We start from the raw sequence: 21,505 nt of genomic DNA on the forward strand, positions 1-21,505 counted from the left end.
CTGTGTACAAGCTTAATGAAAAGCTTACTGCGTCTAACTTGACGACTGTGTCCATCTTTCGGACTGGAGGATCTCCATCCATGTTGACAACGATGTCACCTGCAGGGCGAGAGAAGGAGCGGGGGGAAAGGCTGGGTGAGGAGCGGGGCTGGGGTCCGCCATTGGTCAGGACCATGTAGCCGTTCATTAGCTTAGCTGGAGTGCAGGCGAAGGTTAAAGGCAGCAGAGGGTGGAAGGAAAGGACATGCGAGAGAGGAGTGAGGAGAGAGGAGAGAAGGGATAAAGGGAAGATGCAGACAAGAAAAAGGTGGTCAGAGCAGAAAGCAAGTGATGAAATCAGTAAAGTTATTACTGAACAGATTATATTAAGAGGATTTACAAACATTATCTCAAATGTTTGATCACATTCTTCAAGTCTTTTTTTTTTTTTTTTTAGAAAAAAGGAAACAAAAAACTGAGAAAAGACATTTCTGAAAGACTGCATTTCATGTGTTTCACTTAAAACCTTTATTACCAACTGCTACTGCAGATATTACACTGTTATTTAGTACTCAGTATTGCACAGTGTTGACAAAAAGAGCTGGTGGCTCACACACTCATGTTACAGCTAATAGAGCCCTTATTAACTAATTCATCACATGATGGTCAGCACCTGCAGTTGCCCAGTTGTTGGAGGTCTTGTCTGGAGCGCTGTAAATGAAACGTCTCAGGCAGCTCACGGCATGTGACCCCACCAGGATGTAGCGGCCAAATGCTCGGCAGTCCACCACCCGAATATTGAGAGGGGGATGGAGAAGCTCATTTTCTGGAAGGTCCTATGATCGAAATCGAGAAAAAAATTCTAGTCAAGGGTAATGTTTTCTATGTTGATTTAACATCTAAGCAACCATTTTCAATGGGTCTAAATATCAAATGATCGATGCACTTACCACTTCAAACCATTTGACCAGGGTGCTGAAATTGGGATTCTTCTTGTAGTTCTGGATGAGCGCAGATTGAACGCCTCTGCCTGCACACTCTATGTCCACACGGGGCCTATCCACCTGAGCTAAGTTGATTCTCTTCAGGTCCCTTAATCCCCAGAACAAAACCTGAGCCAGAGAACAACTGGGATGTGATAAGGAAGGGGGGTTTAAAAAGCTCAGAACACACAGCCAGAGTAGTAGTTCAAATTCACCTCTATGCGGTAGCGACTCAGTACTGGCCGGATGCCCAGTGGCACAGGGAGGATGGGTCCACGCTCTGAATCTGTCGGCCCCTCAAGGGGGGGGAGGTCAGCCCTGCCTCCCTGACCAATCTAATTAGGGGGAGAGAAGGGAACTAAACCAAGTTGGAAGCCTTCTGAGAGCACTTTATCAGCTTCACAACCCACAGCCCTCAAAGTTGTTCAGTTAACGCAGTTTTTCTCTTTAAAGAACAACTTTAAGAAGAAAGTTTAAAAAAGGGAATTATTAATGTCTTGTTGGCAGAGAAAAAAAACACAATCGATTGCCCACATTGAAAACACTGTTGACAGACAGTAAGATAAATCTGGCTGAAAAGAGAGAAGGAAAAGAAAACCTTTATCTGAGGAACAGCAAAATTATGGACAGCAATCAGAGCTCGCCTGATCTCCTCTGCATCAAAGGGTATCTGTAGGCAGCAGGAGAAGAAAGACATGGAAAATCGATATTTTAAAGAATAAGAAGGGTGATTCAAAGGGGGAAGTGGAGGGATAAGTTGGAAAAGAAACATAAAAGGAGAAAATGGGATTGGTTGTATTGGGAGGAGAGACGGGTAAATAGAAAAGGGTTGTCAGTGTCAAATACAAGAAATAGTGATAATGTAGAGAGTTTACAGGCCAATTTAAGAAAGGAAAAGTAGGAAAAGAATTAAAGAGTGAGACATAATTTTTTACACGGAGAGAGATATTTATGAGTGTATTCAGACATTGTTCCATGTGTTACCTGCAGCAGCTCAAAAGCGGCCAGAAGCTCCCCGGCAGTGCAGTTCCCCCTGTAAATCTGGAAGTACTCCAGCTGTGGCGGGAACCTCGGGGGTCCATAATGCTCATCACACATCTTGATGGTGGGCTTTGCAAAGGTCCGACCTATGAACTCTGCCTTACCCTGTACACCACAATGTGTAACAGCAGACGGCCAAGGCAATAAGGGGATACGGGGTTAGACATGGGTGTGGGAAGTGCAGTCTGTGTGGCACCAAATGGGTATCATTATTGGTGGCTTGAGGTTAAAAGTAAAAATCTCAATCTTCTTATTAAACAAATATGTGTCTCAAATGATTATTACAGTACAATCTGAACAAATAAGAGAGGTCTAGGTCTTAGGATGCCACTAGGACTCCTAAAAGTATCCTCGCTGCTGAAGTAGAAATGGACATTTTGCAAAGATTTTTTAAATCTAGTTAGAGAAAAAAGAGATCTAATTTTAAGAAAGTTATTTTAGAAAAATTAGAATACATTGACACATTACAGTAGCAATGCTCTGTCACTCTATTTAGCCAGCACAACATAATTAAGGTCAGAGTTTAGTTGAAGGACAGAGTGGAGTGAGACAAGGGTGGGCAGACATTAAGAACATAAGGGATGGAGAAGCAAAGCACATTTAGAGCTTTATTAGCACACACTAACTCATTTAAAACATTTTAGCATGCAGTTTGAGTATGCAGCATCCTTCCATTCGCTCATTCTTGCAGAACAGGATCCTACCACAGTGTCCTGATCGTAGATTTCAACCACAATGATTGGAGGATCGTCTCTCAGCTCACTGGCCTCACCAAACAGCTCCACATCATCAAACACCAGCAGCTGATCCCAAGTAGGGCAAAGAGTCTCACTCAGAACCTGCAGCACACACACACACATGCACACACACACAAATACTAAGTTTAGTTACCCATAATCAGCATAGACACAAACACAGTCTCTGCATGTGCAGGCACTCATTTTACCTCAGTAACCTGGCTGTGTGTGGAAAAGAAGACCCGCGCAAAGGGGTCTGAAAGGCCACTGCTATCAGCAGCAAACAGACTGCGAGCCTGGTACATGTGTGCTCTCAGCTGGAACACCTGCTTCACTATTGGATGCACACAAAGACAAATATCACATCACATTAACTGACATGCAATCCCCTTTGTGAGCAATCTTAGACTGAGGTTAGAAAATTGAGCCACAAAGTAAAGGTGATCAATTGAAATCAATGTCTGATTCTGACTGACTTTTTTGCTTGTGTGCGTTTTGCCTAGAATTGATTTTAGAGTTAAACGTTAACGGCAAATCAGGCGATACGAAATTAAGCAAATTATGGGGAGTGAAAATTTAAAAAAGAGGACTTTACTATAATACAAAAGACAAAGTATTCAAAAGATAAAATATCCATGTTAGAGTGACAGGTACTTTCTATGATGGGAGTATTTCCTGCCTAATTATTTGGCACTAACAAAAACTCTAGATCTGCTTCTCAGATGTGTAAAAGTTCCAGAGTTTGTCATGTTTTGTGTGTACAGTGCTTACTGTCATAGACGAGGCCGACGGGGGGCATCGAGTGAAGACCAGGGCCAGTTTTAGTGGCTTTAATCTCTTCAAAACCATTTGGCAGTCCACAGAGAAAATCTTTCCTCTGCTTGTTGAGGCCCAGCCATAGATATAACTCCAGCTTAGCCTGAACTGTCCAGCCTGCAGGACCAAAACCCTTCTTACCAGGAAGCTGCGGACATAGATAAGAGAAACAATAAACCAAGTAATCAAAAAAATGTAACTACTACTGGAAAACATGCTGGTTTGCTTAGTCACTTGTATAGCTTAACATTAAGAATGCATGCATAGATCCTTACTTTGAAATTACTATTTTAACCATTACTCAGACAATGTCGCAGCATAGGGCAATTTAAACATGTGAAGTAGCCGTAGTAGATTTGCAAGTCTATTCACATTAACACCAACCGATACTGTAATTTGTGTCTAGACAATTAAGCAGCTTTCACAGGCACAATGATGAGAGTTAAACATGAAAATAAAAAGTGTCTTTTAATATAACAAGCTGAAAAACTGTGCGCAAGGCTGAAGTAGGGAGAGATTACTGTACCTTAAGGAATACAGCTTTGACTTTTCCACAGTCTTTGCCAGTTTCCTCATCCACTATGGAGTACAGGATGTCTTTGGAAGGTATTCGTGCATAAGCAATGCGCTTGTTGTTGTTCATCATCCAAATGAAAACATCCGGGATGCTGTGCTGAGGCTGGACAGTGAAGACAGAGGACCATTCTCATTATTTCTAGTTCCATACCTGACGATGTCTTAACACTTTAAATGTCCAAGGGTCACACGACAAGGGATTGCATCTCTACCTCATCAGCAAGAAAGCGAAGCTTCTGCAGGAAGTTTTGCACCAGCTTGAGTTTGTCTCTGACTGTGTTTTTCTTCACCTGAGTCCGAATCTGCTTAGCCTGTTGGCCCATGCTGTCCTGCAGGAGGAGAGATAATTAGTGGTAATGAGGCATACAGTGCTTTATTGGTGCAGTACAGTAAAGAGTTACAGCACCTTAGAGACATACATATGTGGAAGCAGCTACCAGTTTGGCCTATAGTTTAGCTATAGTTTAGGGTGGATCAGATGATGCTTATTATGCTGCTTTAAGTTCAGGCTAGTGGGGGACATCCCATGAGCACTTCTCCACTCCTGATGCATTTAAATGTCACAATTGCAACTTTTTTCTTCTCTCCCCTATAGTTTGTGTTATCATTTTTGCTATCCATGGTCTCTGTATGCGCTCATTTATCTATTCTCTTTTCTTTCCCCTTCACTCCCAAGCAAGTTGCAGCACATGGCTGCCCCTCGTGGAGGTCTCTTCCTGTTAAAACAGAGTTCTTCCTTCCCACCATCGCCATTTCTTGCTAAAAGCCGTAGTCTAATTGTTGTTTTTTTCTTTCTAATACTGTAGTATCTCTACTTCACACTATAAAGCACCTTGTGGGGAATATTGTTGTAAAATGGCACTATACAAATAAAACTGAATTAAGTTGAACATAAAGTGTATGAATTGCCATCAGTTTTTTTTTCACAAACAATTGAAGTTTGTATTCATCTTTGGTATTTTTAAAATATGACAAATAAAAGTAAATATATATATAAGTGCACAGTGTTTAGAAGCATCGACTATGAGAAACTATTCATGCTACAACCCTCTCCTCTCCTTCCACCTGCAGAAAACACTGCTTTGTTTTCTTTCTGAACACTTTGCATTCTTGTTGCATTTCCTCTTGAAAGAAATTAAAAGTTGCATCACAGCCAAATACGAACACTGAACCAGAGAGACTGTGATGGTGTTGGTAATGTTGCAAATGCACACAGATGTGTTGCACTCAATTATCATGAGGCAGTGATAATGTATTTCAGAAATTAATTTACTTGTTTGGCCTTAATATCAAGTCCATAATGTTTACTCTGTTTGGCAAAGAGATTAGCAATTAATTAGCTACAACTTCAACTTCCCCTCTATCATTCGTGGCATCACAGAAACATGGATCATACCATCTCTCTCATGCAGGACTTGAGTCTCTCTCGATCGAGTTTGGTTCTGCCTGCTTGGTTCACATCCTTGTTAGCCAGACACACAAACCGACTGGAAACAAAAGAAAACACACACACACACACTCGACAGGCTTAACACTGTATATAAAATTATATTCTGCAGTGTTACTCTTCTGTGATTCTACAGTCGTTATATGTGCAAGTGGTGAGCTATTAAACTATTAATGTTTTATTAATCAGGGTTCATACGCCTTTTTCAGGGTAAAATTGAAACGCCTTTTAAGCACTTTCAAGGTCCCTTTTCAAGCTTTTCCAGCACATTTACCACCCCGCCCCCCCAAAAAAGAATGCATGTTTCAATTCACATCAGCTCAGTAAGACCATGTGAAAATTAAAACAAATCATCCTAGGTGAACTTCAACACCTTTGTTTCCCTTTTGTTAAGACATAGAAAAACGCACCACACAAAAATACTGCAAAAGAAAACAGTCACCTTATATGCATACATTTCACTTAAAAATTAAGATGTGAAAATGTGAACAAATCAACTTTTTAGAGATATTCATTTCCTGTTGAAAAAACAAAACAAAAAATAAATAAGTCTTCTCATCAGATATTGATGCTTCTTTCCTGTATGACACAAAAAATAGGAGAGACATCTGTTTGATTACCAATAAAACTAACTGTAAGATGTTTAACTACATTGCTGTCTGTATTATTGTTGAAGTCCTAAATGATCAGCTTTAAAGTGTTAGTGCTAATAACATCATGTACAGTCAGACAGGCATGGAGAACAGCGCTAACTGGGAGAGGCTTTGAAAAGATCACATAGTTCAATTCAACACATAAGACTTTAAGAATGCACAAGCATCTACTTAAAATCTATTTATTTAATCAATCATCTATAATATTATTATGTACAATTCTAATGTATTTTGTTCATCTCTCTTAAATAAATAGGCAGCCTTAAAGTATGAAATATTCATATACAAAAACACACATAAATGTGTGTACTGTCTCAGTGGCTGATAGTGCCCCACAGGCCTCCGTGTGAGCTTGAAGCCATTTATAACGTTTAAGTAGTTTATGTGTAGGTGCAGATGATAAACACATTTTGAATGAAAGCCTGGGAACTTTGGTAGAACAGAAACAAGTGGCTATTCTTTGTGACCATATGGATCAGTCACATCTGAAATTCAAGCACTTTTCAAACCTTGAAAATACAATATTAAAATTCAAGCATTTTCAAGGTTTTCAAGCTTCGAAATCTACTGAAAGAACATAAAGAAAAAAAACAATGCTGGTTCCTTTTACCATGACATGTTTAATAACTATTTACTTTAAAGCTGAGTGCTGCTTCATGAAGGTAGCAGAGGTAGCTTTTTGTCTTTCTTGCTGTTTGAATGCTAATTGTATGTAGCTTTGATATGCAACCATGAGAAATGATCATTATTATGCAGCTCACCTGCAGCCGACGTTGAGCTCCTCCAGCACTCCCCTGAGTCTACGCTCTGGAAATGCCTTCTCAGTCTTAATAATCTCCTGAACATCATTCAAACCCTCTTCCTGTCCAAACACAAACAGTACCGAAACTTAGGACAAGTCAAATTGTTATTACTTATACATTCACACATTCAAAACATTTATTACATCTATAACAAATAATATCTTAAACCAGCGGACCACAACTGGCCACCCTAGGGTCACATTTGACTCAATCAACGGCTTCACAAAGTGTGAAAATTGCAGACAAAGAGAGCAGTTTTTGGAAATTTTGCAAATTTGGAGATAGTTTTGTTCTATCTTATGTTCTATGTTATATTCAAACCCGGGATCTTCTTGATGTGAAGCGAAGGTGCTAACCACCACTAAACATCATAATAGTGTTTAGCTTGGCTGCTACAGATTATTAGAATGATTTTGTGCCATAAAGATGTACACTAACCAGTTTGTCTGCAATTTTATCCATCATATTGGAATTGTAAAGTCGTCTTCTCTGGTCCTGCCACCAGCTCTTGATGTAGATACATGGCTTCTTTTCAAAGTAGGGAAGATGGAAGTAGTTCCTGTAATGATTGAACAGGACTGTTAATTAACTTGTATTTACTACAGGCAATACTTGTTGGTTACATTTCATTATATTACTAAAAAGGATACAGTCTATAATAGTTCGCTACTGAGCAAGGCAAGCATTTTTTTGCCTAACTGAAACAAATCTAATAACAGCAAAATAATTAAATTGTTTTCTGATCTGTGACCTTTCACCCCTAACCTGTCAGTGATGACAGGCCTCATGGGAGGAGTTGAGGACACTGAGACGAGGTCTCCATCCTCATCCGCCTCATCCTCACTGGAGTTCTGGATCAGCTCACTTTCCTCTTCTTCATTTTCTCCATCTTTCTTTTTCTTCTTTGATGACGGTTTGCTCACGCCATCTATCTGGTTACCATAGTTACCTGTTAAATGATTGATCCAGGTAGTTACAGCAGCTATTGACTTTTCAGGTCAATATTAACACAACAAATCAGTACATTTTTCAATGTATTTTTTACCTATCGTGATTTCAAAACTGATCGGTTTGTCGCCAATCTTCCTGTCGATCATGGTGGCCTCCAGGAAGGAACCAAAGACGAAGAACTCTTCTATTTTTCCTGTAGCACTCTGATGGGGGTAAAAAAGACAGTAAACATGTTACTAGAGCAAAGTGCATCCAATTCAGATAATCAGCTGCAATTTACAACAGACATAAAAACTGCATGTCTCCCTTCTGACTTGCTGAGGCACTTTGATTTTATGTTCCAATTTTCTGCCCTTTGCTTGTTATCCATTCATGTGGTTGTTATTAAAAAATATCAAAAAATAATAATAATTACACTTAAAAAAACAGTATTATTTGCAGCTGTTCATCACTATGCTTTTTAAGTAGCCCTGCAAGGCCAGTCCAGTCCAATTTATCTCGCTAATGGAGTCCTGGAAGACTCAAGATGATATTCTTATGCCATTAAACTTCAGCGTTAGTTATTAGCATCCTGTTCAGAACCCCAAACCAGAACATTTTCTCACGATGTTTGAAGTTGGGTTAAACGATTTTCTCAGCTGAGCATGAATAAAGAGGGAAATATGAACAACACAGCTTAAAGCAACAAATCTAATGCCTTTGTTTCCTCTGCTGAGCAGTTACGCGTGGCTTCACAAATACACCATAAAGCTACACAGCACCACCATCTCGGGTCTATCTCACCTCTGAGATGTTGGAAACAGACTCCACCTGAACCTCAGTGGAGCTGATGATCTCAGGTGAAGTGGTGTCCAGGATCTCCACAGCTACAGAAAGCAGGAGACGGGCTCTGAAGGACACCCCTTCTCCGAGTCCGTCGTTCAGGTCCTGATGCTCATCCATTAAAGTGTACTGACGAGTGGAACCATACATATTGACCCAGGCTGGACCCATGGTAGGCAAGAAACCTGAACAAAGTAAAGGAAAAATATCTTTTAATATGGGCTCAAACAGAATGATGGTGTGGAAGCCCTAATTTTATTATCAATTAAGTATTTTCTTTTTAATTAAATCTGGGGAAAAAAACAAAAACAAATTCAGTTTAGATCTGTTTGCTGGATTTTTGCATTCACGGGATGTTTTTTTTTTTTTTTTTTTTTTTGCTTTACTGTGGCAGCATTTGTGGTTTTTGCACTTGTGCCTTGGCTATGCAGTTCTGTGCAGTTCCTGTCTTGGGCTGCAACATGCTCTCCAGTCCACTGCACCTCTCCTTTGGTTCAGCATGTGCAGCAAGTTAATTTGAATGTCAGACAAGTCATTTCTTACAGACATCAGCAGAAGGTCAGGCACGTCATATGGCTCAATATACAATCTACCACACTAATTAGTACATTTAGTAAAATACAGATAGACACTAGCATGGCAGAATAATTAAAGTACTTGGCAGATAATCAATGTTAGTAAGAAAAACTACGTTTTGACCCACCTTTATCACCATCATTTGATATCTTGCGTAGGTCAATGAAATGGGTTCCTATGGCAACATCATTGACTTTATCTGAGTCCCTTATTTGGACCTTTATCCTTTTGCAGAGAGGAGGGAACAGCTCGGTGAAGATGATCTGCTCATTCCATATTGGTTCATAACTGCTTTTCTGGACTGAAGTCTTTCCCTGGAGAAAGGAAAAGGAATTATAAGGAATTATAAAAGAATCACAGAGAAAACAAACACCTTTGGTCAGTTATAGCATTATATAGTTATAGCTGTGCCAGTTTAATAATGTAGACTTTAAAGAAGACATTATAGAGTCTTCATTCTGCAACAGCAAATATTGTTAAATGTTTAAATGCTAAATAAAGTGCTCACTTTTTTTTTTCCATTTGATTAAATGTGACTTACTGATGCATATAGCATTTATATATAGTATATAGTAGTTTGGTTTTCTCTTCAATTGGTTCCTTAAGATTTCTTAAGAGCATGTTCAATATAAACCACAGTGCACAAAATACAGTAGGTGTCTTTGCAGTTGGAATAAATGCTGTGGCTTTTAATCTCCGTGACTTACACTGAAATCATTTTAGGGAGCCTTTGTGTCAGTGAATGATTGGCACTACAGAAGTAATGAATTCAGCAACTAATACCCAGTTGGCAATCTCCAAGTCACAAAATTGAAGCAAAATGTCAGGTAGCTGGCAGTTTTGGAGCCAGCTACCTGACATTTTGTTTTAAATGTAAGCTTAGTCTTATGAAGCTCATACATGTGTAGTCCAAGGCAATTTTTTGAATCACTGCAAGTAAATGCTGACAACCTGCTTCAGTAGCTCAAAAATATTTTGAAAATATCGCTCTACAGAAACTGCAAAATGTTTTTATTTTCATGCTAAAGCTAAATTGGAAAAATGTTATAATTAAAACATTATCACAGTTCAGTTTCTCACACCTTATAATTAATTGCACAATTGCATATCTCACAAAGAGAAAACAATGTGTTCCAGTGATAGTGAGCAGATAATAATAATAATAATATCTTGTACGTTTGTCATTGTGAGGTTTTATAAGTCATTTTCATTTTTTATGTTTTTGTCATCGTATGGTTTTTTTTGCCATCAGCTTGCTACGAACTGAAGATGAAAATTAGCCTGTATGTTTAAATCTCCCATATTTACATGATGATAATATGTATTGTCCCTTTTAAAATAAACATTGATTTGAACATAAACTCATTCATGCTCACTTTTAGGCCAAAAGAAGTAATGGCACACCGTTAGTGCAAAGACGTACTTACTTACGGCTTAAACTACTATGAACATGGTTTAAATGTGATTTATTTTATATTCTAGAGATTCAATGAACAATATTTCTACAAAAGGAGTTAATCTAAACCTCTGGGTACCATACGGTCCAGAAATATTAAAATTAACCACAAACTCTTCCTGGGTGCTTAACTAAACTATGGCTAAAGCGCCTACATAAATATAAATGCAGTAATTAATAATCTAACTACTTCAAGCCTTTAAACCTTATATTACCTTCTGCCCAGCAAAGTGCACTTGAACATAGGGGTCCACCAAATCTCGGTTCTCTCCTATGAAGGCCTTTTTCACATTAGCCATGATGCTTGTGTTCATTTTAGGAAGTCCCTCTGCACGGAAGATCTTTACATAAAACCTCGCCCATTGCCTCTCTGCTGGGATGCCCTCTGGCAGCAGGAGATTTCTAGAGGACAGGGTAATAGCAAAACAACATCCAGAGGCAAGCCTGTGGAGTTACTGTCTGCATTTGAGATAATTTCGTGTAACAAGCAGATGAAATACTTGGGATTAATTCAGAACATGTGTTAGTAAATCTGAGATATTTAACAGATTTTCATGTATGCTGCAGATTTCGCTTGACGACAGTTTTCCTAATCAGTGACAGCCTATTACCCCTCTATGTCATCTTCATCAGTCTCATTGGCTTTGTGTGGAGTCTTGATGTTGTCACCCTTTCCGACCACAGCGATGTCACACTTTATATATCCTTTAGATCCAGCTGTGATGTCATCAGGATCAGACAGGATGGCCCATTTATGGTAGAACTGGTGTTCTGAGACAGATGTCAATCCATCAGTTAGTCACTAAACAGCATTTATCAGCTCATTTTCACTTTACAACATCAGAAAACATTTAGTAAATTGATATTTGAAAATGGAAAGTATTACATGAATGCAAATAAAAGCATGAAAGCAGAAAGCTTGGAGTTTACCAGGCTGAAAGTAAACAGTCCCAACATCCATTTTGAAGGTTCCTACCAAGGTCCCACTCCGTAAAAGGTTCTTGGAATGAATAACCTAATTAGACAAAAAGGAAAAAAATAATATCGTATATAAGGCAATAAGCTATGAGACTATAATAATCTATAAAAATCTATAAAGAAACTGATGTCTGTTAACGTGATTTCCCTGAGGGGACGGGGGGTGCATAGTTTTACATATTTTACACCTTATAAAGCATGAACAGTTTCAGCCTTGGCTTATACAACCTGCTGTCCAATGGGGCGATTACATTTTCTCTTGTGAACGAACAATGTAATATTTACAGCTCGTATACCATAACCTGTAAGAAAGAGGGTATGGTAACAGTCTATTCAGACGCACTCAAGTGTGGACACATTGTGGTACAAATTACTTACTGAAAGCTTGATGATCTTGTCAAACATGACGTGAGGAGGGACGTGGAAATCAAAGACAAAATACTGCAGAGTAAAAAAAAAAAGCTTTCTCATTAACACGCAGTTACTCATGCCCTTGTTTTTCTAGTAATGATTGTAGGAAAACACATCGTTCTTTCAGATTTGGTCTTGGAGTAAAATGTGTCAGGCAGTTATTTCTAGATAACTTTGAAGTCAAGAAAACATCAGTTCAGAAATTAACTAAGGAAGTGTGGGAAAGAGAGAAGATCCTTTCATTATCAGGCCACTTTGGTGGGAGATCTGCTGCTTTCTGCTGCTGTTTTATTTCAGGATGGATAATTAACTAGTAACCAGCACACACACACCAAGGACTATTTGTGAGATTTATTTCTTGTTCTAGCATGTGTGATTTTACATCTGCAGTTAGTGTTTGTTTGGCAGTTATTCTCTCCCTGTAAAGACAATTATGCTGTGCTGGACTGTAGCCCACTGACTCTGCTGCAGGCATGCATGGGTGGATTAAAATACAGTGGTTGCCTCTCCTAACAAAGCAACATAGCCTCATTCCCCTACATCACCCACAGTCTTTGCAGTCTTTTTCATTCTTATTCTCTTGTCTCTCAAATCACCTCAACTAGCTTCTTGAACAGAAAGTGAGTTCATTGCACTCAAATGGCCTCCACGTTCACCAGATCTCAATCTAACAGAGCAACGAGTGGTTTGACAGGAGATTTGTTTCATGGATATGCAACTAATTTTCCCTCTACAACCAATTTAGGAATCTTACTGCAGAGAAATGTACCGCTACCTGAAATAGCACAGATGCAGAACAAGCTGGGACTGAAGCGGTTTTGACACAAAGACAGAACGCTTAAAGCACTATTATCGTGATTACTCGGGTTTACAGTTTGTCTCTTGATAGGGGATCCTCAGACAATCGATAACAGACTGTCACTTTCATCCCCTGCAGGGCACAACTAAGAGGCTGAGCTCTTCACACCTTACAATTGCTACTAACACTCTCCAATTTAGTGCATTGTACACTAGTCAATGAATCATTGCAACATTACACTATCAAGGTGAATACTACTCCTATCCTCTACTGTTCTTTGCATATTAATGAAGTTCAGCGTTGTAGCTGACTGATGACTTCATTTTGAGAAACAACTGTTCTCACTAGCTTTGCCTAGCTTTACCCATATGTCCAGTTGTTGTTGTTTTTTTTGCATTGGAAAATTAGAATTGTTGCCTAAAAACCAAAACAGTGAACTGAAAGACACAAAAGTGGTCCACAGAGCTGATAGAAGTCAGATGATAAACATGCAGATTTGTTACTTTAAGGACAAAGCTCGCAAATTACATTTTAAAAGCTTAAATTGTCTCACCTCGTTGTAGTATGGACAGTTGGTGGACTCCTTCATAGATGTGTACTTCTTGTCATCTCCAATCTCCACACACACCACAGGGTCCATGTTGAGGCCTATTAGCTGTCTGGCCTCGATCACCGTGATGCTGATCTGATGAGAGACATTAATGCATCAGATCTGACTCTGAAAATTTAAACTTAAGCTGCTCTTCTTCCAATAGTGAGTCAATAAACAGCAACCGTCTCATTATAAATAATTCAACCGTTCAGTAATTATCATGAGAACAATTCATAAAAAAACAATCCACACCCATCTTTCAGAAACAAATGATGAAAAGCTGTGAGGGCTTTTGTCAGAGCGCAGTAGTTTAGACTGTTATTTTACTCTAACATCTCCCTAGGCTGAGGTAATGTAGCTGCTTATGGACAGACTAGATCCCAGCTGAAGGTTTCCACATTCAAGTATCCCTCTGGTTTAATTATTCTTTGCTTGATGAAGAGAAACCAAGCGAAACAAAAAAAAGGGAGAGACAGTCTGCTGCTCACGATTGCACGAGGATTACAAGCTGGTGTACAAAAGTATTCTGTTTTTAAAATTTAAATAGGTCATGAAAATGGGCCATGTGCTATCATTGCGGGGTAGTTACACTGTTCTGTTTATGTTTGTTGATGTAATGATGAATAAATTCAGAACTGTTAGTCCCAGTAGGCAAACAGTTGTGACGGTAAAGTACACAAATATACATATCAGTACATCTACAATATCAGTGGACATATTAATAGTGCATATGCAACTGGGCACAATCCCTTTGTATGACAGTAAACTATAATTTTTAAATTTTGCAACAAATGAGATACAACGTGTTATTTTGTCTGCAGCCTTTTTAAAGATAGAAAGCAGCCAGCTAGGCTGCTCTGCTTTCACCTTTTGTGCTAAAAGCTAACTGTAGTTAGCTTTTAGCAGTTAGCTGCCCTGTAGCCCACAGTTGCTCCAAGGTCTTTTAAACTTTGAAGAAAAGTTAAGGTAGCCGTTCTGTAAGCCATCTTCTTTCTCTTTATATACGAGTAATTTAATGGCCCCCAGATGCCATTTAGATCTGATGCACACAAATGTAGGAGTTGCTTTGAGTTTAACCAGCCTGAGAAAAAGAAAGTACGCTTAATTAAAAAAAGACAAAACAAAACAAACTTGAGGCCAAACATACAGGAAATCAAGTAGATAGAGGTGGTTACAAAGACCGGCTTTCAACCCCACATCTACATGCAAAAACTCACCTGATAATCCACTGGTCGTCCGGAGCTTGGTTCCATTTTGATGTCTGGCTTTGACCTGAAGAAATCAACATAATCATGATTTTTCTTCAACAAACTGACAGTGAAAAAGCATGAAACAAATTTAATTTGAAGTTTGAATCTTAAACATAGTATGTTTGTGTATGTATATTTAAAACTGTGCAACTAACTTTAGCTTATTTAACTACAAATAGCTCAGTCACAGCAGAAAAAAAAAAAAAAAAGGAAAAACTGGTGGTTGCATTCAATTTTTTTTGCATTCCACAATTGCATACAGTTGTAGCAATTAAATGGCCACCGAGAAGTTGAGGACACAAAACCTTCAACTGTTTGGCGACACCTTCAAAGTGGTTGCCTAGGGGGGAGGCAACCTGTCTCCAAACAGTTGCAGTCACTTTCAGACATATGGCGTTGGGTTTGCAAATAATTGCTACCTAATTTATAAATACAGGCATATTGTCAACACTTTGCAGTCAGTCTGCGTCATTGTGTGCTGATAAGTGCAACTTGTTTGTGATTCATTCTTTGCAACAAGGGACTTGACTCAGCTAGTTGTTAATTGGCAGCCAACTGGTTGTATCATGGTTATATTCTTGCATAAGTAAGGTTCATGTTGCTATGCCATTTTGCAGTCACTGTCCTGCAGTACCAATATCAGTATTTGTGGAGAAATTTCTGAATTTCTGTTTCATATTACTGAGGTTGTGGCTTGTAATTGGAATTTCTGTGCATGTAGATTTGCAAACTGATAGCAGACTAACTCTGTCTTATTGCTGTTTTTTGCCAAATTGATGCACTAAAGTTAACTTAAAAATGCCAAATGACTCTAGATTGATTTTTGTAGCAACAATTTCAAAGACAGCAAGGCTGCAATAATTTTGGTTGAACTGCAGTCTCCAACCACTGTTTTCTCTAGAGCAGGGGTGGGCAACTCCAGGCTGGTGTCCTGCAGATTTTGGATGTATCCTTGATCTAACACAGCTGATTTAAATGGCTAAATTACCTCCTCAACATGTCTTGAAGTTCTCCAGAGGGCTGGTAATGAGCTAATCATTTGATTCAGGTGTGTTGTCCCAGGGTGATATTTTTAAAGCCTTTAGGACACTGCCCTTGAGGCCTGGAGTTCCCCACTCTTCCTTTGAGTGCCTGTACATTAGTGGTTTCAGACCTCCATATATTTTCTTTTCTAATCAGACTGTAAAACAGATTAACATTACATCAGCTGAAGATGTTTTGGTAGATCTAGGTAGCTCTCTCTGAAAATACAGACTGAACTTCTTCATTTTACACAAGCCTGCCTTCATAAAAGTTTAAATTCAAGCATTTTTTAATAGCTTTTAGTAGCTTGTGGGTGTGCCTTTGAAAGAACAGATTCCAGCAGTTTCTGCTTGTTTCAGGATTCCACACTACATTACACCACACAGATAACCTAGTTTTATGAGATACTGTAACTTTCAGGTTGTGAAACCTGCCTCTAGGTCTGCTTGTATTTTAATGCTGTGCCTTGTGATGTGTGCATGCGTTACTGCATAAGACCTTTTATTGGAGACATCTGTGGTGACAGCCGTGACAGAGGCCAAAGAGATGGTGTCTGGTTCCAGCATACCAGCAAGACGCATTGCTTTCTTGTCCAAGTCCTCCATGTCCAGGACTGCTGGCTCATCTGCAAGAATAATTGGAAGAAGAAAAAGAAACAAAGCAAAAAAAACCACACAATTACCAAATAAAACATGATAGGCACTTTAGATCGCCATTATTTTCAACTAAATAATGCTTACACCACTTTTAAGCCTATAGACAACTATCAAACGTTTCTATTGCTAAATAATTATAAATAATAAGTAATTTCAGATCAGAAAATAATCTTCAGTTTCTAATTTCAGTAACTTAAACAGGTCTTGTTTTGTGGAGTGTTTTACCTTTCTTGTGGTCGTCTCTAGAGCTCTTGATCTTTCCGAGCTTCATGGCTGAGAAAACTCCCTTCCCTGCTCTAGTGAAGGTGAACAAAACAATGAAAAAGAGAAGCGATAAGACGGAAGTGATATCGTGGTAATGAAGTGTCTGATTCACTGCCGATCCATCCTGAACTTCAAACTTGTCACTTTGAGTTGTAACATAAGGAGAGGTGGGTTAACATTAAAACACAAACTTAACTCCAGCAAAAACTCCACTGCTGGCTTGTGTGCACCCTCAGAATGCAATTCAACACCATAAAGTTGTCCATACCTCACAGACATCTTTGAAACTGGCTGGACATTCAATTCCTGTTGCTTTAACCCCCCTGATCACCACCAAACAATTCTCCAGACCCTCAATCACAAAACAAGAGTATCGAGTGTCTCCACATCTATATTATCTGGATCACATATCACCGCAACAACAAAGAGCTTGTGATGTCATCAGCGGATCGACAAATGAGGGGCCTTAATAATTAAGAATGAGTGTGGCTGTCTAATTTGCTGCGGATATGGATACATGTCAGAAAATTAATGAATAGGAGGGTTTTCCTTTTGTTGCCTCAAGCAGTGAGAGCCGGGTGTATCAGAGGTCAACTTTTGCTTTGATCTTTACCTCGTTATTTTAAAACAGTTCAGCCTCATTTCATGGAATATGGAAAAGTTGAAGTTTAAGACATCTCATATGATAGGTTCATAGCCCATGGTGGTTTAAAAGTCTATGAATTCCTGATAAAAGTCAGGATATACTAAGAAATATCCACTAAAAATGCAAAAAAAAAAAGCCTCCAATTAACAGTGAAAATGGCCATTTATGCTTAAGATTTTACTTTTAGGTTTCTCAATCTGCGTCATGTCCCCGAGGCAAAGTTTAACCATATTTTTCCTACTTGATAAGGTACTTTAAATTAAAAGTGCTGGATGGTAAATCGTGAACTGTATATGAATGTGTAAAAAGTGCCAATTAATCAAGAAGCTAGACCCAGCTTCTCCAGCTCTCTTTCAGTGCTACAAGATTGCAAGCAGTCAGGTGTCGGCTGTGTGGCAGGCAGGTTTGTGGACCCAAATCCAGGACTCAGGAAAAAGGTATAACTGAAAATATCAGCTTTAATGTTGCCATTCACAGAAATACTGGAAAACTGAAACATGCTTAAGGCTGAAAATGCTGGGAACACAGAGGAAGCAAACACATAACCATGCAGGATGACATGAAGCAGGATTACACAGGAACTCAAGGAGTTAGATAAAAACCAAACTATAACCATGGACAGAACTATGTGAGAATATGAAACTAGCAAATATAAAGAAACCAACCAGAAAAGCATCCATTAAATGAAAAAAAAAAAGAAAACAAATGATCTTTACAAATGATCTTTTTCCAAGACCCACGGACCCTGACAAAAATTAATTATGTTTACGTTTTGGGCTGAATTTTAAGCCTCATCAATTTTATTCAACTGAAATACCAGTTTAATAACGCAGTTAACATCAAACATTAGTTGCATTCACAGTTATTCTTCAAAAAAAGAGTATTTCAGTAGTCTAACCTATTTCTCTTATAGTCCTTATTCTCCTTATAGTCTGAGGACACATTACTGCAATGTAATAATGTGACAAAAGTATTTCTTATACATACCACATGAAAAACACTGATGCTACTCAGCTCCAAGGAGGTCAAATCAATCCACCTGAAGCTTCTTTCTATTATAAACTATATTCCCATATACTATATCTGTCAGGTGCAGAAAAACAGACCAGCCTGGCAAATGGTAGCTGGACAGATGAGAGGATGAGGGAAAGGGAGAGAGAGAGAGAGAGAGAGAGGTGGAGGGACATGTTCAGATATACAAAGACAGGAGGTAGAGGAGAGAAAGGATGATGGGTTTTGTAGATATTTGTAGACGGAAAGATCCTTCTACAAATACAACGAGAGTCTCCAGAGCTCATAACAAACTCTCGTGAAATTAATGCGATATTGTAGCTTTTCAACTGCCTAATAACACAAATATCTGAACAGCCAATCACATGACAGCAAGTCAATGCATTTAGGTATGTAAGCATGGTCAAGATGGCCTGCTGAGGTTCAAACTGAGCAACATAATGGGGAAGAAAGGTGATTTAAGTGACTTTGAACATGGCATAGTTGTTGGTGCCAGAAGGAGTAGCTGCTGATTTACTGGGGTACTGGGGGGAATAATAGAAAATATATAGTGAATGGCAGTGGGTAAAAATGCCTTGTTGATATCAGAGGTCAGAGAAGCATGGCCAGACTGCTTTAAGCTAAATGGAAGGCAACAGTAACTCAAATAACCACTCTTTACAACAGAGGTACACAGAAGAGCATCTCTGAAAGCACAACACTTTGAACTTTGAAGCAGATGGGCTGCAGGAGCAGACGCCCTCTCCAGGTGCCACTTCAGGCAGCTAATAACAGGAAACCGAGGCTAGAATTCACACGGGCTCATCAGAATGGGACAATATTAGATTGGAGAGACATTGCCTGCTCTGATGACTCTCAATTTCTGCTGCGATATTCAGATGGTAGTGCCAAAACTAGGCATAAACAACATAAAAGCATGGATTGAGCCTGCCTTATAAGAATGTTGCAAGAGGACACTGTGCACAGGTCAGATTATTAAACTAATGGCCAGTGCTGACATTGATGATAAAGCTAAAGTCACTGTGATTATAATACAGGGAAGAGAGAATAGAAATGGACGCTTCATACATTTGACGTCACACCCTTCACTCTTTTTCATTTCCTTATGAGTCAAATAACGGATGTTGTTTTTTCCACCTTTTTTAATGAGTAGTCCTTCTTTAATGAATTAGTTATGAAATGTAACCTTCAAAGATTTGAGTAGGTGGCAGGGAAACTTTACAACCAAGTGTTTCCAATTACAGAAATAAAAATATGCAAATTCACTCGTAGCTTTGAAAGTAAGCAAGTAAAAAGTCACAACACATCAAACTTGAAAAGAAAACAGAGAGAAGGGGCGACTTGTTGAGAAGCTTAAGATCATGTTGCAAGTCTTTCCTTGTTTCCTTTGATCTGCAAAAAACCTATTGCTCTAGTTACACTGCAGTCAAACCCAACATACAAGTAAACACCCAGAATGCAGAGCGATGTGTATTCAAGATTAGTAGATATAACGAGAACAAGCCCACTAATGCATGAAGAGCACAGCTTTTGCATACTTTAAAGGCAAAGGAGCATAAAGACATGTGTACTTGCACGCTTAAACTGTGCTGTATATCTCAGGAGAGTGAGTAGAACTCGTTGATGCATACACAACCATAAACCCTCTACTACACATTTAAATTGCAGTAAAGATCAATGAACAAACTGAAGTTATTCACTAACAGCTTGATCTAAACATTATCTGTAAGCAAAGCATTTCAAGCTATCTAACTTATACAATGTTTGTTCTGATAAAATGAATAACAGTTATATGGTTATATAAACTATTTGTCAGTCAGGATTTAGGTCACTGAATAGTATACCCTCAGCCATTAGTGAACAAATTACACTGGCTTGGTTTGGATGATTATGCTCTGGGCTTGTGCGTATTTTTTCACTGAACTAATCTGCTCTCACATCAGTGTCCCCTGCTTGGTATTCATAAGTGACAAACTATGGTATTACTCTAAAACGGCGGTCCCCAACCTTTTTTGCGCCACGGACCAGTTTATGCCCGACAATATTTTCATGGACCGGCCTTTAAGGTGTACCGGTACCGAAAAAGAGAAGATTTATTCATAACACACGTGAAAAGACCCAGTAAAACGAGTTAATGATAAAAACGAAAACAAAATAACGCTGAAAACCGATAAAAACCCTGAAAACTATACATTTCACACCTGAGCCTCAACTCTCACGGCCCGGTACCAAACGACTCACGGAGCGGTACCGGTCCGAGGCCCGGGGATTGGGGACCGCTGCTCTAAAACACAAGAATAATATACTGACTTTGATTATAGTCGGCTTTCTGTCTGCGTTTGTTTTTCAGAACTGCAACTTCAGAGCGCTCCCGAAAGATAGACTGTATAAAATGGACTTGTTTCTTGCTATGGGCCTCTGGCTTGGAGCCTTTCTTTATGGAGTTTGCATGTTCTCCTCAGGCCTACCCTCGAGGTAATCCAGCTTCATATTTCAAAGACATGCATGTTGTTAGGTTAATTGGTGATCTAAATTTTTACTAGCCATAAAAGTAGCACGAGTGGCAATCTGTCACTATGTGTTAGCCCTGTTGTTAGTCTGGTGATCTCTCCAGGGTGTAGTGCATCCACGTCTATGACAGCTGCGACAGGCTCAAGTGTCCCCTGTGACCCACAACTGGATAAGTGGAAGAAAATAAATGGTTGGATGGATAATCACAAAGTAAAACATTCACTAGAGCAGGATTGGTAACGTTAGGCATGATTAGAGTTCTTACATTCTCTGTCAGATCCACTTCTTGTTCCTCTCTAGCATCTTATCCAAGTATAGTATTTTCTATGTAAAAAATAAAAATAAAAAACAAGTTTGTTACGGTAAAATGCCAAACCTGAAGCTCAAGACAGGTGACACCAAGGTGGCTATTTCCACTTTCTTTAAATAGTCTTTCTACTAAGTGCTTCTAATATTACAAGCCAAAAAATTGTATGTTATGAGTTGGTACCACTCCTGTAATGTTAGCTGGTGGAAAAGTACAG

At 39.0% G+C, this 21,505-nt stretch overlaps 1 protein-coding gene across 9 annotated transcripts in view; it reads right to left on the reverse strand.

Moving 5' to 3' along the window:
• otofa (otoferlin a) overlaps nt 1–21,505 on the reverse strand; it is a 78,853-nt gene that overhangs the window by 13,323 nt on the left and 44,025 nt on the right. For 8 of the 9 annotated variants that reach the window (XM_087851861.1, XM_087851862.1, XM_087851857.1 and 5 more), the window contains exons 6-31: nt 16,775–16,845; nt 16,392–16,518; nt 14,838–14,892; nt 13,582–13,713; nt 12,197–12,259; nt 11,771–11,855; nt 11,452–11,611; nt 11,056–11,242; nt 9,512–9,698; nt 8,770–8,993; nt 8,081–8,189; nt 7,801–7,984; nt 7,474–7,594; nt 6,994–7,094; nt 5,529–5,619; nt 4,345–4,461; nt 4,083–4,235; nt 3,512–3,704; nt 2,950–3,074; nt 2,708–2,842; nt 1,947–2,108; nt 1,561–1,632; nt 1,178–1,297; nt 930–1,091; nt 653–815; nt 29–195 (exon numbers count right to left, since the gene is read on the reverse strand). In XM_087851861.1, coding sequence (XP_087707987.1) covers nt 29–195; nt 653–815; nt 930–1,091; nt 1,178–1,297; nt 1,561–1,632; nt 1,947–2,108; nt 2,708–2,842; nt 2,950–3,074; nt 3,512–3,704; nt 4,083–4,235; nt 4,345–4,461; nt 5,529–5,619; nt 6,994–7,094; nt 7,474–7,594; nt 7,801–7,984; nt 8,081–8,189; nt 8,770–8,993; nt 9,512–9,698; nt 11,056–11,242; nt 11,452–11,611; nt 11,771–11,855; nt 12,197–12,259; nt 13,582–13,713; nt 14,838–14,892; nt 16,392–16,518; nt 16,775–16,845 — 3,466 coding nt within the window. The remainder of the gene's footprint in view (nt 1–28; nt 196–652; nt 816–929; nt 1,092–1,177; nt 1,298–1,560; nt 1,633–1,946; nt 2,109–2,707; nt 2,843–2,949; nt 3,075–3,511; nt 3,705–4,082; nt 4,236–4,344; nt 4,462–5,528; nt 5,620–6,993; nt 7,095–7,473; nt 7,595–7,800; nt 7,985–8,080; nt 8,190–8,769; nt 8,994–9,511; nt 9,699–11,055; nt 11,243–11,451; nt 11,612–11,770; nt 11,856–12,196; nt 12,260–13,581; nt 13,714–14,837; nt 14,893–16,391; nt 16,519–16,774; nt 16,846–21,505) is intronic. The other variant, XM_087851859.1, reaches the window with a different exon arrangement.

Source organism: Neolamprologus brichardi, chromosome 15 (genome assembly GCF_056152115.1).
Source record: "Neolamprologus brichardi isolate AB-2024 chromosome 15, ASM5615211v1, whole genome shotgun sequence".
Taxonomy (NCBI): Eukaryota; Metazoa; Chordata; class Actinopteri; order Cichliformes; family Cichlidae; genus Neolamprologus; species Neolamprologus brichardi.